Raw genomic sequence first — 14,128 nt, 5'->3', positions numbered from 1 at the left:
AGAAGGTCGCAGTTTAGCCATTTTTATACTTTAATGAATCTACACTTCACCATGATGTTAGTTTATTCAAATTCAGATTTTTCAATTACAAGCAAACAATTGGGAGAAAATAAGTAAATAGCATGCCAAGCTGTGGTTTTCTCAGCTAGCTTTGGAGATTTGGAGATTTGGCGTAATCTACTGTGAAATGTGCGTTTTCATCACTCTTTATTTGACTTAGATTTTGTTTGCTTGCCTTGTTCCTCACTTGTAAGTCGCTTTGGATAAAAGCGTCTGCTAAATGACTAAATGTAAATGTTCTTTCTTTATTACTTTTACAAAATATATTCATAATTATAATTATTCATTTTTTAAACCTGAAAAATAAGTGATAGAAAAAGTTGGACAATGTATAAGTAACCAAAAGAAGATGTCATTTAAGTGGTGTCACCAACTCAACAGTAAATGCAACTAACAAATGTCCTGTAGAATAAAGAACATGTTATTTAAATAAACATTTCTCATTGGAACATTGCGATTATTATTATGAAGCTATATAACAATATAGATTCTACCATAGACATATATATGAATATTATAAAGCATGCTTATAAATGAAATGAAATGAATAATAAAGTATATAGAATAAAAATAGCAATAACAGCAAAAGTGCAACTCTCAGAACTTAACCTGTGTTGAAAAGGAACTGTACATATTTCTGTTCTGTATGTGTTGATTAAAACTTACCTCCAAGAGTCAAAATTGATCAAATGCAAGCGTGAGTGTTTGTTTTATGTGTATATGAACATATCTACGTTTTATCTATGTTTTGTTAGTTGTTGTTAGAAGTAAATTCATGTGGACATTAACTGAATATACATTCTTTAGCCCTGTATATGAGCCAGTTTGTTGCAACTTGCATGTCGAATCCTTTCAAACCTCAAATACATTCTTATAGCATGCTCACTGAGGATAAGTCTCATTATAGCAAGGTTCTCAATCTTCAGCTTGTTATTTCGTCCTCTCCAGTTTTCAAGTGTTTGTAAAAAGCTTGGCCATTATCCTCCAAACACTCTCTTTGATTGTCATCCCTCCAGCCAGGCTGAGGTATAAGATCTGCAAAAAAAAGATCTATGTTCTCAAAATGATTTCCTTGCTCTATGTAATCAGTTTTTCTTTTTTAAAGTTAATGTCAGTTGAACTGAGATTGAGATATTTGAGATTAACCCCTAAATATTTGAATGTATAATAAAAAAATATATAGATAAAAACAATTTGGAATGAAAAATGACCTAGAAGAAAACTGTATGTTTCGTACAATATATCATGTGATGTTACTATTATATCCTTACTGTTTCTTTCATCAGCTCTGGCTCAGTAGAGACCCTCCGCTCCTGCACTGACTGGAGTGGAAGTTGAAGTGTCCCGACATCAGGAGCTTCACAGGGCTGGGCTCCAGATGAGTTTCCTGACTGTGGTATTTGATGAATAGTGGTGCTCTGTTGATTGTCTCCAGTGAAGGAGGACGTCTAGAAGTAATGCTTCACAAAAATGAAAATTAAAAATCAATTATTATTATTAATATAGCATTTGCAAAAACTCTACTTTCGTTAGAAACTAGACAACTGTTTACTCATAATTCTTTGTGTAGTTTAGTGTAATACCAGCTGTGACTGATGGGTGGCAGCAGCTTTTTGATTAAGGTTGGGTATTATTATGCTATGGAGTATTTGCTGGATTGAAATTAAAGTGATAAGGAAAAAATAAATGGACAAGGAGAAAGTTTAATCATGTGCATGCACACTTCGACTGCATCAAAAGTACAACCTAAAAGAATTTAGTTTGAACCTTTAAATTTGACTTTTATACATAGTAGCTACAACCTGTAGACACCCTACACTATTATATGAATATACGTATATGGTATTATAGTACAAACATAACTGCAAAAGTGGAGCGGAGTACCCAGGGCCAATAAACCTAGTATATTCTAGACATGAGTTATGAAACATTTCCACACAAGCAGACACATGATTTTATCATGTTTATGCATTACAGCATCATCAGACGTATTTTTTAAACAAGAGAAGAGTGAGCATTCACTACAACCATGTCCTCCACTACTGTACCCCTTCAAAAACAAGTTAAATATAGAAGAACTGTTGCTTTAATGTTTATAAAAGGCACATTTATACTTATCAAACAAACCATCTATATGTGTATTTGATTAATCTGTTAGAATGTACTAATCTATACCTCTTTTCCTTTTTAGACATGCAGCTTGTTCATCTTCAGCTTTCATAGGCTTCATCGTGGAGTTTGCCATTGACTCCTATTCAGGCTGTGCATCTGTAAAATTGGATTTTCATACATTGAATTAGTATTAAGCATCTAAAATGTAGCATTGTATGTAACATAGCATTACTAAACAGATTTCATCCTTGATAGCACAATTTTTATTAAATATAGGGTAAGAACACCAACTTGTAAATACGTTTTAAAGCTGAACCTACTTTTGCTTTTCTTATATTATACATGTGGAAATCAGTGAAATCAGTGCCTCAAAAGCAGATTCTAAGACAATGATTTTGCACTTCCTGCCAATTTCACACAGGAAATGATCATTTACTACTTTAACTGTAGGAACTTGTTGCTCTACATGCTGAATTAGCACAGAAGTCATTCATATGCAGAAATATAGTCACAGTTAGAAAATCAAGCAGAGCAGTGGCGTTTTTAAACTTCACTTCTCGGTTTTCCTTGAAGTGACTGGACGTTCTACTGTCACTATCATTATTTAGCCTTGTAAAAATTTAAAATGCTACACATTTGTGTGACCCATGCTCAGTAGGAAGAAATGGGTTTAGTGCTGATGTATTATCATGAGTTTATTCCTGATAAAAAAAAAAGAAAAAACTGAGAATAATACCAGTCTTATCCTTTCTGCTGTTAGATAGTAACAAAAGTACCTATAACTTGATACTGAGGATATGAATCATCAGTTTCTTGCAATGAAAAAAGACTCTTATTTGTGAACTTTTGAAATAAAAGCTATAAAGTGTTACAGACAGATTTTTCTCTGCCACAGCTCATGAATGCATCATGAAAATAAAGCAAAAAGGTCTGAATAAAGTTGTTTATATTAAGATATTTGACAATTTTCCAAACTTTCTCTTCCACCACAGAACACCTCTGTATAATCACATTTCACCTATATCACACATTATTTCTTTATCAAAGCAGTGTGTCCAGGAGAGCATGATTGTAATAAAAAGCCATGTATCAAGTATCAATTTAGACTATTTGGCCTCTAAATCATAGATAATGTAGTTTGAATCAATAACCTCTTCACGTAAGCGTCCTCGTCTGTGCTTGGGGCAGAGCCATCGACCGACTCCAGCAACTCCAAGGAGTATTATCTGTGGTGCTGTAAGAGATTATTCATATGGCCAAAACTGTCTGTTGTGACTCAGATGATCACTGTTAAAAAGTTGCATTTTACAAGTCAATAACAAATGTAAAGCAATGACTGTGGCTTCTATAACAAGAAAACATATTGATTGATTGTGACACTGGATCCTGCATGAGTTTTTTTTTTTTTCTTTTTTTTTTTTGTCCATATGTTTTAATTAGCTGTTGCATACAAATATTTCTGTATGGACATCTCCCTTTCTGAACATCATGCCATATCCTGCTAATATCCTGTTAAGTTACATGTGGAACTTTCCTAACTTTTCATAGAGACAGGAATGATTTCCATAAGGCAAAAATGTTGATAAATTGCTCTTACTTCTTGTCTAGGAGCAAAATGCAGTAACCATGCCCTTCATTGTCTTACAAAGTTTCATATATCCAGTCCTATTCCTCCAGGTCCACCTTCCTGATTGTTTTCCAATTTTACCTGCCCACCAGTGATTGCCTGGTTCGGTTGTGCATGCTCAACCAGTCAGAAGCTGAAAATTCAGGGACGATTGGAAACCAAGCAGGAGAGAGGCCCTGTCTTAAGGCATAGTTGGTTTGAATAAATGGTTGGCATTTCATGTCAGTACTGTTATCACAGTTGGACAGAAATGCAAACCACGCACTCACACTTCATTGAAGAAAGAAACCAAAGTGACAAAAGTTCTTAGAAATTGTCAAACCCATGAAAACTTTCGTTTTCCAGGTGTCAATGTTGGCTGCACCCTGCAGAAGCGATAAACACACAGCTTAATACATGATACTGATATAAATGTCTCAGAGTCTCAAACGACAGTTGGAAATTGCAAACAAACATGTCTTAAATGTCCATAGTACATACACGATAAATGTGTCATGTTGACACATTAATTGAAGATGGGATATACAAAATGTAAGATGCTACTACAAAAAGTGAGTGGTGACACATAAGGGGTTTTGACAACTAAATAAGGAAAAGCTGAGTTTTAATGGTTTCGGGTTGAACACAAATTTATCTTTACATCTAACATTTACCAATCTCAAACATCCAAGATGGTAGCTGTGGCATTGGCTTTCAGTTACAACTTGCAGTTTTCTAAATTGTAATCTATAATAATCCACCATAAAACATCCTAGACACCAAGTTGACAGCTCTACAGATGCCACGTGGAAGGTATTGTTCAAAGACATCCAAGGTGTTGCCCACACTGCATTCACAAGTGGGCAGAAGTAGGTGTGAGAAGAAATAAAAAGAGAGCTTGAGGTAAAGGCTAATATTCAAATATTCATTATCTTATCTACTTTTCCTCTTAAGGGTCGTGTGGGTGCTGCAGCCAATCCCAGCTGCCACTGAGTGGAGTCTATCAAAAGGCTGATTTATAGAGACAGACAACTATTCACACTCATATTCACACACTCACACATATGGGCACACATATCTACAGTCACTATTTAACCCTAACCCCAACCCAACTTCATGTCTTTGGCCTGTGGGAGGAAACCAGTGTACAGACGAACCACACAGACATGGAGAGAATGTGCAAGATATTCAAGGCGTTACCCTCAATGTAGATGCACAGTAGGTGTGTGAACAATGACAGAGAGAGAGAGAGAGGAGTTATAATGATCATTGTGAAATCCTTCAGAGGTTAACTTTTCCCCTCTGGGTTCTTGAAGGGCAAATATGAGTGGGTAAATTACCCAATGTCACTACCTCACCTGACTAAAACGTGTAGTTGCGTTGGATGGAGGTTGTCTCACCTGTTATTTGTCACACTATTGGACTTATTCATTTCAAAATCAACAGGGACAAAGATCGGGCCACTGATAACCCGCAGACCACATGCGTGTTTCTTGCTGCTCTTGGTGGCATTTGTGCTGCAGCTCTACTCGTGTTGTGCAGACTTGACTTTGCAGACTTCCTAAACTGACTCAGATTACTCATCACTGTTGTAAGCCTCTAATATGTCAGCAGCAGCTGAGTTTACCTTTATTTGCAAGCGTTTCTTAGTCTTGATGTTCAGCTTGGCGTCCGGCAAAAAATCCCCCTTTACGCACTTTTACATTTATTGATCGTCTCCATGTCGGAAGGTTCCTCTTTAGATGAAGTGCTGACCACAAGCTGCTCCTTCGCCCTCCCAAAGCGCTGCCTCCGTCTGGGTATGTTGGTGGGGAAAAGCCTCGCCGTGTCGTGACACTTCGCGGAAACGAACGTGGGCGTCGCTGCACCTACAACTGATAAATAGATAAATGGATAGAAAAACAAGTGGGTAAACTCCGTGGCCACATTCACGCACACATGTGCAGGGGAGTTGTCCCATCGCCTGTAATCTCTCCATCTTTTTAACTGATTAGTTTGTTAATTGATTTTACTCACCACAATCACTGGCTTCACGCTTGTTCTTCACTAGGGCAGGTGATTTCACTCCTCTATAACTCGCTTTGCCTTTTCTCCAACTCGCTCTCCAGTCTTCTGATCTCCTTGTGCCTCTCAGCCTCCTTGCTCTTGCAGGCGCTCGGTCGATCTCGGTCATCACAGTGTTCACAGTCGTCCTGGTGGCGTTTTCTGTGACAAAAGCATCGTTTTCGTTGTGCAAACATTGTCATCAATAATTATTACTCAGTGCAAAAATAATAACTCTCTCTCCTTTTTTTTTTTTACTTGCAAGCGCCCAAACAGCTGTAACATTTAGTGTTTAAGTGCTTACAGCTGCCAAAAATATTATCTTAATGTTTGTTAGATCCAAATGAAACAACGAACAGTTTAACAGTCTTAAAACAGACGTATTGCTGCGAGGTAAGCCATGCTTTAATGGTCCAAAGCATTGTGCCCGCGTCTTTGAGGCTGGCAAGACAATAATGATCTACTACCAACTGCTGGGCTTTTTGCAGAACTGCAGCTTTTGTGCATGTGACAGTTCAAAACTAAATATTTCAACCACTTGAAAGTGTAAATTTAGAGAAGAAGTCACTAGCAATCAGTTGAAAAAGATTTTTGCACAATGCAAGACTGCAAAGAATTAAGCGTTTCATCATCTACAGTACATAATACTGTGGAAAGGCTGAAGGACTCGGGGCTGTAACCCACTGTTGAATGTGCATGACTTCCAAGCCTTCAGGCAGAATCCATCAGTTTACACACTCGGCCTCTACATCCACAAATGCATCCTAAAACTCTGTTAAACAACCAGGATCCATTCATGACTTCAGTGCACATAGCATGGGTGACTGGCAGGGGCGGTTCTAGGATTTCATCCTTAGGGGCCTTAGCCCTCACTACTGATGGGGAATTCTATTATCATTGAGATAATAGACTAGGTTTTAGCACATCAGGACTTTCATTGTCATTTGACTAGGATGGGTAATGTGTCATACTGTTGAAGATATTTAAATCATAATAATAACAATAATATACTTTATTAATACCCATTGTGCTGTCAGTTTTATAATGGTTGATTTATATATATTTTCTTTTGTATGTTTCAGTTTTGCAGCATGAACAACAACTAGCAACTCTTGTCTCTCACTGGGAAACTGTTTACCTATCTGCCAAACTGGACACCCACATTCAGGGGGATCAGAATACACAGAATAGAGAATAAAAAAACCTTGGATCCTTTTTTTAAATCGACATGAGTTATTTAAATTTTTATTTTGAAAAGTAAAAATGATTGTTTCAACAACTTTTGATAGTTTCATAGTTGCTGATTATCTAAAAGGGTCTAGAACCACCCCTGGTGATTGGCATGTGTGTGAAGGTACCATTGACACAAAGGCGTATATTGGCATTTTACAGACACCTGTTGCCATCAAGACAATGACTTTTCCCGGTTAGTCCCGTGTATTTCAGCAGGACAATAAGAGTTTAGACTTCAGAAGTCTGGTGTTTAATTGCTGTCATTAATGAAGACATGAATACATAAGTTTTCATTCTTGTATTATCTTTATATATATATTACAGATTTTTCCTTGGTTAAAAGGCAAATGTATAAAAAAACGCCATGCTTAACAAAACAACAGAAATCTTCTGTGAAAATAATGCATACTTACATGCCTTGACATTTTGAAGTCAGTGTGGAAAACACATCAAGCCAAACTTATGCTAAAGCAGAAGCCTACAATATGTTTTGTATATATTGTAAAAAGTACTAATAATAAGTAGAGCGATAGTGAGATATAATAAACTGGTCCATAAATGTTGAAGCATATTTAAAATCTAAAATAAAAACAGTAAGATAATAAGACAATAAGATACAGTATATTTGTGTCAAAGTAAGAAGAAGAAGCATTAACTCTGATCTTAATGTTCTTCAATGCAATGCACAGCTTACAGTATTTTTAGCTCTCATCTTTTTGGTCGGGATCAGATGTAATGTTTGGGTGGTTTCCTTTAGTTACTAGGACAGGAACAACACCTCCTGCTGTTTTGTTGAGAATACAGTAATCACTAGAGTAAAATGGTGGTGAACTGTCAGTAACAGGAGAGGTTGGTAAACTGCAGTCTGGGCTTTTAGTCAGGCTCTCAAAGCTGCAACCAGAGTCAGAACAGCTGAAGGAATCTTTGGGTGGAGACGACATAATCTGTACTTCTCCCGGGTCGAACTCCCAGACGGAGCAAGGGAGCTGAGTGTAAGAAGTGTCTCCCGGAAAGACCATAGTTATAGGAGAGGAGACCTTATGCATCTCAGGTAAACCAACATAGGAGGTTTGACATTGAGCGAATGCCAGTTGTGCTACTGAAGGGTCATAGAAGTCCTGGTTCTCTTCTGGGTCCTTTGTCATGGGTTTGGGCACAACAGTCACAGCATGGGTTGTCAACAGCTCCTCAGTTTTGTATATTAGTGCACATTTACTTTGAGGTGAAAGCCAATCCTGTAAATTCAGTAGCACAGAGGGGTGTGATCAAGTTGTATGACTTATTGTCATTGTGCACGACATAACGAGAACATACAGGATTATTAATTAAATTTAACTAATGTTGTTCCCACACAGTGAGTCAAAAAGCTTCTTAACTTTTGAGTTTGATCATCTGACTTTACCTTTAATTTTCTTTATTTTCCTATCAAGCAAAAACTGAAATCTCCCATTTACAAACCTTGTTTACAGAACAACTGTTTGTTTATGCGAACAATAATAACCAGTCTCAAATAAAAAATATGCAAAAATTAAACAATAAACCAGAGAGCAGTAAGGCCACTGTATTATCACCTCACCTGGAGATTGCCTTCATATTGTTGAAACAGAGGCTGAAAGAAAGGGGCTGGCGATGGTGTGTGGGACAGAGTTTTTATCTTCATTCTTTCAAACAAAATAATCAGAGATCAGAAATTAAAATTGCATTTGAATTTTTTGGCAGGTGAATATCAGTTACTGAAAATTTCCCCTTTCACCAATATGTCGGTGAAGATAGTCCAGTTATCTGGAAGTTGAGTCATGACAACTGGACTTCCTTCTTGTTAGGTCAAAACGTAACACTACTCATCTAAGTAGCTTCTTCAGCCTGAAGACAGTTGGTTAGAGGATTCAAATTTATGCTCCAGGTTTGGTTTCACTCCACCCCTGGCATGAAGGCTTGTTAGGTTTGGCTAGGTGTTAGGTGTTTGGCAGGGAAGCCTGACATGTGCTGATCAACACCCCCTCACTCAACAGAGGTGGAGAACGATGAGGCTTAATTCACACCTGCACCAGGCTGGACACACCCACTTGAGGGGACAGAAGGGTTGGCAGAGGTGTGACTATTAAACTATTAGGTGTGACTATTAAATAAACTATTACATCCTTCACATCCTCCCCTTCCATTGTTTCACCTCACGAGTCTATTCAGGCCAAGGAGTAGAAGCTACTTTGATGAGTGGTAAAATGTTTCGACCTAACAAGAAGGAAGTTGTGCCATGACTCAACTTCCAGACCCTTTCACCATTGATCAAAGATTTACCTTGCTGTAGGACTGAGGTAAACAAACAGCAGCACTGCAAATCCCACACACAGCGGAGCCAGGACTTTGGTCAAAATGACTGATGTCTTTTCATTTTCTGGTTGAGAAGAGTTTGTGAGAAAGTTTTAGAAACAATATAAATAGCGAGTCATACTACAGATATGACATAAAACAATAAGGTCGATGCTCCTTTATCTGCATTATCTGTATTATTCTATGAAATCACTGATCTTTAAAAAGAGATACATGGTTTCTGTGAGCTATTTGAAACACAAGAGTGAACATTACACATCTCTGTGTATCAGTACATTTTCGTGAGAGAAAAAGAAGAGACCAAGCATTTTTACCTTTTTGCACTTCATCATTTTGCCAGCATGCTGGTGGACTCCATTTACTCCAGATTCCATTGTAAGGTCGAGGGAAAGACCTCACTTTAATGCAAAATTTAGCATATGATTTAACATGTGATCTTGGAATCAAGACAGACTTCTCAGGTGATTTAAGTGTCTGGATAAACAGTAAAAACAAACAAATGGTTATTGTCAGATCTTATTACAGCAAAACAGGTTATTAAAACATGGACAGTTAGGACATCAGATCTTACTTTGCTCTTGCTGCTTTCAAATGAGAGAAGTAAGACTTCATAGTCAAGGTAATCCGCGAGGAACCTACGGTTTTCATATCCACTTTTCCAAGTGATGTTGAAAGCCTCTGGTGTTTGTTGGATCTTTACTTCATCTGGGCGTGTCAGCTGAACTGATGACAAACATTCATAATATCACACGTGCATATAAAAATAGTACATTTTACAAAGACATAACTTAACAGTTGCTGTTCAGATTCTCACCAGAATAACAAAAAAAATCACATGTCAAATTATCGTTATCCAAAAGTCAGAATTACATAATCAGAATGAAATATAATTCATTCATACTTACTGTTTATGGATGGACTAAAACTCTCTATTAGAGACTGGCAGACAGATTCAGTACATAGGTCTATTTTATATTTAGAGTTCGAGTTTAAAAGCCTTGAGGTTTCTGTGATGTTACAGTCACAGTAATAACTGTGGTTAATCCACACAAGAGGACATGTGCTGTGCAGGAAAGAAAAACAGTTACAGAATATTAGCATTTTTATTCAAAATGTTTAAAAAATGTTAGTGGCATTTATTAATAAACTGTAATTAAGGAAATTTAAGAAAAAAGAATTACGTGTTTTTACGAACGTGAGTGAATTTCAGACGATAGGTGGTGTTAGATGGACCCAGAGAATTGCCAGTGATGTTCAACACACAAGTAACTGCTTGCCAATAGGTAGTCAGACATGAATATCCATCAACTATACAAATGAGAAGAAAAATATTGTCATGTAGATTCTGACACAATTTATTATAATTCTAAAAAAGAAATCATTCAGGGCTTGATCTAATTGAAAAGGTTATATTAAGACAATATAGAACCAGTACAGTGCAAGTGAGAGTCCTGCACTTCAGTTTATTTAAGTACTTAAAGTATCATTCAGATTAGCATCTCCTGTCACTGTTATATTACATGTGACATTATCAAATTGCTATTTGTGCAAAGATATAATTTTACAGTTGAGCTTAGTTGAGGTTTGTAGCACCTCTACAGGTCACAAGACAAATGTGACAGACTGTGAAATGACTAGTGGCAATTCTAGCCATGAGATTTATGTAGTAAAGTAAATAGGAGAACATTTCTCTTAAAAGATGTGAAATAGCAGTACCAAGTTACATAAAAAGGAAATACTTCAGCATAGTATTTTAGCTTAGTGTATCTACGCAGTACTGTGTGGATACACTTTCTGTATTTGTCATCATTGGGCTAATTAGAACATTTATTCTAATTAAAAGTAATCAAAGATGAGTACAGATTAACCTATAATGAGTTATGAGTTATTTGACATCTAAAGGTTTCCTTTGAACTTCCTGCTGTGGTTGATTACTGGAATGCATGAATCTCTGTACACTATTAATCATACAAAAAGGAGATATCAATCCTATCAATGTAAGCCTCACGATTATATATACACCATAGGCAAGTCTTAGTAGAACATTTTAGTGAAACAGCTCAGACAAGAACACATCTGTGTCCAGACAAGTGAACAGTACCTGTAACGCAGCTAGTCACAGCGAAGATGCTGGAGCACCAACACACAAACAGAAAGTGTGGATATCTCATGTCTCCCTGGAAATGAGTATCACTCTTTCTTGAATGTCTTATTGTACTGCATCTACTGCTCCTGAAATACACAACAATTATCTTTACAGCCTACACAAGTATTGACAGTGAGTTATTTTTCTCTAAATGTTTAAACTACTATGACAGAAATATACATATTTACATATATAACGATACACTTTAAGTTCATGTTATCTTAAAAGGCAAGAAAAATAGCAGTTATCAGTTGTTTTCACACAATGTACAATGAATGGAAAAGCTTTATTACCTTGGGGGCTGCCCTGGTGCCTTGATGTCTCAGACAGTGAATGAGAGATGGAACTGAATTTTTATTTATCACCAGTTGTATCACAGGAAGTTAAACCATTTTCTACGTCACAAGGCTTTTTTTTTCTTCTTCTTCTTTTATCTTTTTGGCTTGGTTTTGTGCACGTGTTGTTGCTTTGTTCATAGTGCCCGTGAAACATTTCTGTTCATTTCACAGAATTTCACTGTGGTACTGCCAGTGCCATTACTTTTATGTTAATGTGAGTTCCCTTTATCTTCTGGATGATTATAATAATGTAATTATATTATTCTTTAACAATAATTATTTTCAAATACTTTTCTTTTCATGATGAAGCCTTAAATTGTTAATCTTCTTATTTTCTAAAGAAGCGATCAAAAGGTGATGTTTTGAGCATGGAGGTGAAAAGTGCAGCGTAACATTCCCACACATCATAGACGTTCAGCTGGATTGAAATCTGATGACAGTAAATTGAGCTTTGCATATGAGTCATATCATTATCATACTCATCAAACCACTAAGGAAGACCTCATGACTCAAGATGCACTGATGGGTACCTTAAGACACATGGAGTTTTAGTATTGAACTATTTATGATGTTAAATCACTACAGACAGCCACTAGAGTTTTCTTTCTTTTGTTAAGGCATCTAAGTGAGAGCTTGTCTGCATTCACCTCAGTACTAACTAACAATTACTAACAAAATGAAGCCATTTCCACCTACTCTGAACTGGATATGCTCCTTCTATCACTCTCTCTCCTCTGGTTGTAGTGCTGTAAGGCTTTAGATTTCTAAATAGGCCTAAAATATAAGTCGGTTTAGGGTAACAGTTACAGTTGTTGTTGAATGACTGGCAAAAATATTTGTTTATGAGATCAGTATATTCTGATATCTTTTTTAAGCTTCTCGTGCACCTATGAGCTCTCCTTCACTGGCACAGTGTGTTCTGGGGGTAGTGCAGGTTCCTACTATATAATTTATTTACATGATGTGGCCAAAGGCAGCAAGGGATGGGAAATAGCATAGGTGGTGTTATACACATGAACTAAAGGAGCTAGAATGGTCATCAGGTGAAAAACAACACTCCATCAAACATATCAGCCTCATTAGCATCTGTCACTGTCCTGACACTCAAACATCATCTCCCCTTCTCTGCTGCTCTGACTATTGAACCAGCAGTTACAAAACAAGAATATAAAGGACCATTTAATTCATTTTGAAAATCAATATCCAATCACTAGAGTGAAGCAAAGAATGTGGGTTGTTTCAGTCGATGATGGCAAATTTGGTACAAACACTGAAAATATAAGAAGCTAATATCCTAATTTTAGATCCCATGTCTGGTCTTTCATTTCCTCCAAAATAAGTTCAAGGATAAATTACTCATGAAATCATACATGGATATGCTATAAATTAGATCTCTGACCTGCTAAGGGGCTAAGTCAATATGACAACATAGCGCCGCACTGTGAGCTCTCTTAGAAGGTCTTGCACTGTTACTGTAATAGCTGTTCACAATCTGAAACACAATCTGTGTATTTTCTTTGAAATGTCAGTGGGATAAAAACATAGCTTTAACTGACATTTAAAAATGGATCTAATCTTTTGCTATTATTTTATGCTTTAGGCTATTTGTGTGACTCTTTCCCACGGTAACATCAAAATAAGATATTTCTATTGAACTGTGGGCGGTGTGTGTATTATGCTGTACACAGATTCAAAAATATGACAGTAACGCTCCCAAGTCTTATATCATGTCAATATATTTCTCCATAGCAACATCTGAGGGAGTGAAAAGGGGTTCATGCGAGTTTATCTCAGCAAAGATGATCTGGCCACAAGAGTTTCTTTTTCTACTAAGATAGATAGACAATAACCTATTACTGATCCAATTCAGAAGTACAGTACTGTACATTCCCCCAATGAGTCACAACAATAAAACCACTGACAATTAAATTACTTTGATTATCTTGTTACAGTAAAACCTGTCAAGGGTTGGCATATGGTTCACAGCAGCTGAGCAATCAGTGATAGTGTCACAGGCACCAAATGCTCGCTGAAAGGTAGCCTGTCTGATCTGATTCAAAAATCAGACTAAAAGAAAAAAGATTTTGACAGCTGCCAGAACACGCAGTGTGTTGCAGCTTGTTGCTTGTGGCACCATAGCCGGGGACCAGTTAAAGTGCCTATGGTGACCTTTGACTACAGCTCAAAGCACGTTCAGTTGTCATGTCCACACCAGAAGCGGATAATGGACTAGTCTGATGAATTATGTTTTCTTTTATG

General features: G+C 36.9%; 1 protein-coding gene and 1 long non-coding RNA gene across 4 annotated transcripts; both read right to left on the bottom strand.

Annotated features, from left to right (window-relative positions):
* Positions 1-332: 332 nt before the first annotated feature.
* LOC113169174 lies at positions 333-6,225 on the bottom strand. Of its 3 annotated transcripts, XR_003299548.1 has the most exons (6): positions 5,795-6,225; positions 5,406-5,652; positions 3,324-3,406; positions 2,236-2,328; positions 1,332-1,520; positions 333-1,095 (listed from the first exon to the last, which is right to left on the bottom strand). It is a non-coding gene; the product is annotated as an uncharacterized LOC113169174 (long non-coding RNA). The 3 variants fall into 3 exon arrangements; XR_003299547.1 differs by having other exon boundaries at positions 3,324-5,652; XR_003299546.1 differs by lacking the exon at positions 3,324-3,406.
* Positions 6,226-7,362: 1,137 nt separating this feature from the next.
* On the bottom strand, positions 7,363-11,849 carry LOC113169192 (interleukin-2 receptor subunit beta-like). The gene is made up of 9 exons (XM_026370387.1): positions 11,825-11,849; positions 11,487-11,617; positions 10,567-10,693; positions 10,291-10,448; positions 9,957-10,108; positions 9,700-9,859; positions 9,353-9,449; positions 8,631-8,715; positions 7,363-8,289 (listed from the first exon to the last, which is right to left on the bottom strand). Exons 2-9 carry the CDS (start codon positions 11,554-11,556, stop codon positions 7,756-7,758), a joined length of 1,383 nt encoding a protein of 460 aa, XP_026226172.1. The 5' UTR covers positions 11,557-11,617; positions 11,825-11,849; the 3' UTR covers positions 7,363-7,755.
* Positions 11,850-14,128: the final 2,279 nt, after the last annotated feature.

The sequence above is a fragment of the Anabas testudineus genome, chromosome 16, assembly GCF_900324465.2.
Source record: "Anabas testudineus chromosome 16, fAnaTes1.2, whole genome shotgun sequence".
NCBI lineage: Eukaryota > Metazoa > Chordata > Actinopteri > Anabantiformes > Anabantidae > Anabas > Anabas testudineus.
This window is presented reverse-complemented; position numbering and strand designations above follow the sequence as displayed.

Bases quoted from the DNA above. Each gene is read 5' to 3' on its own strand.
- LOC113169192 (XM_026370387.1), bottom strand. From the start codon at position 11,556: ATGAGATATCCACACTTTCTGTTTGTGTGTTGGTGCTCCAGCATCTTC. The intron at 10,694-11,486 runs GTACTGTTCACT...TCATTTGTATAG, and splicing joins TGTGACTAGCTGCGTTACAG to TTGATGGATATTCATGTCTG. The intron at 10,449-10,566 runs GTAATTCTTTTT...TTTCCTGCACAG, and splicing joins ACTCACGTTCGTAAAAACAC to CACATGTCCTCTTGTGTGGA.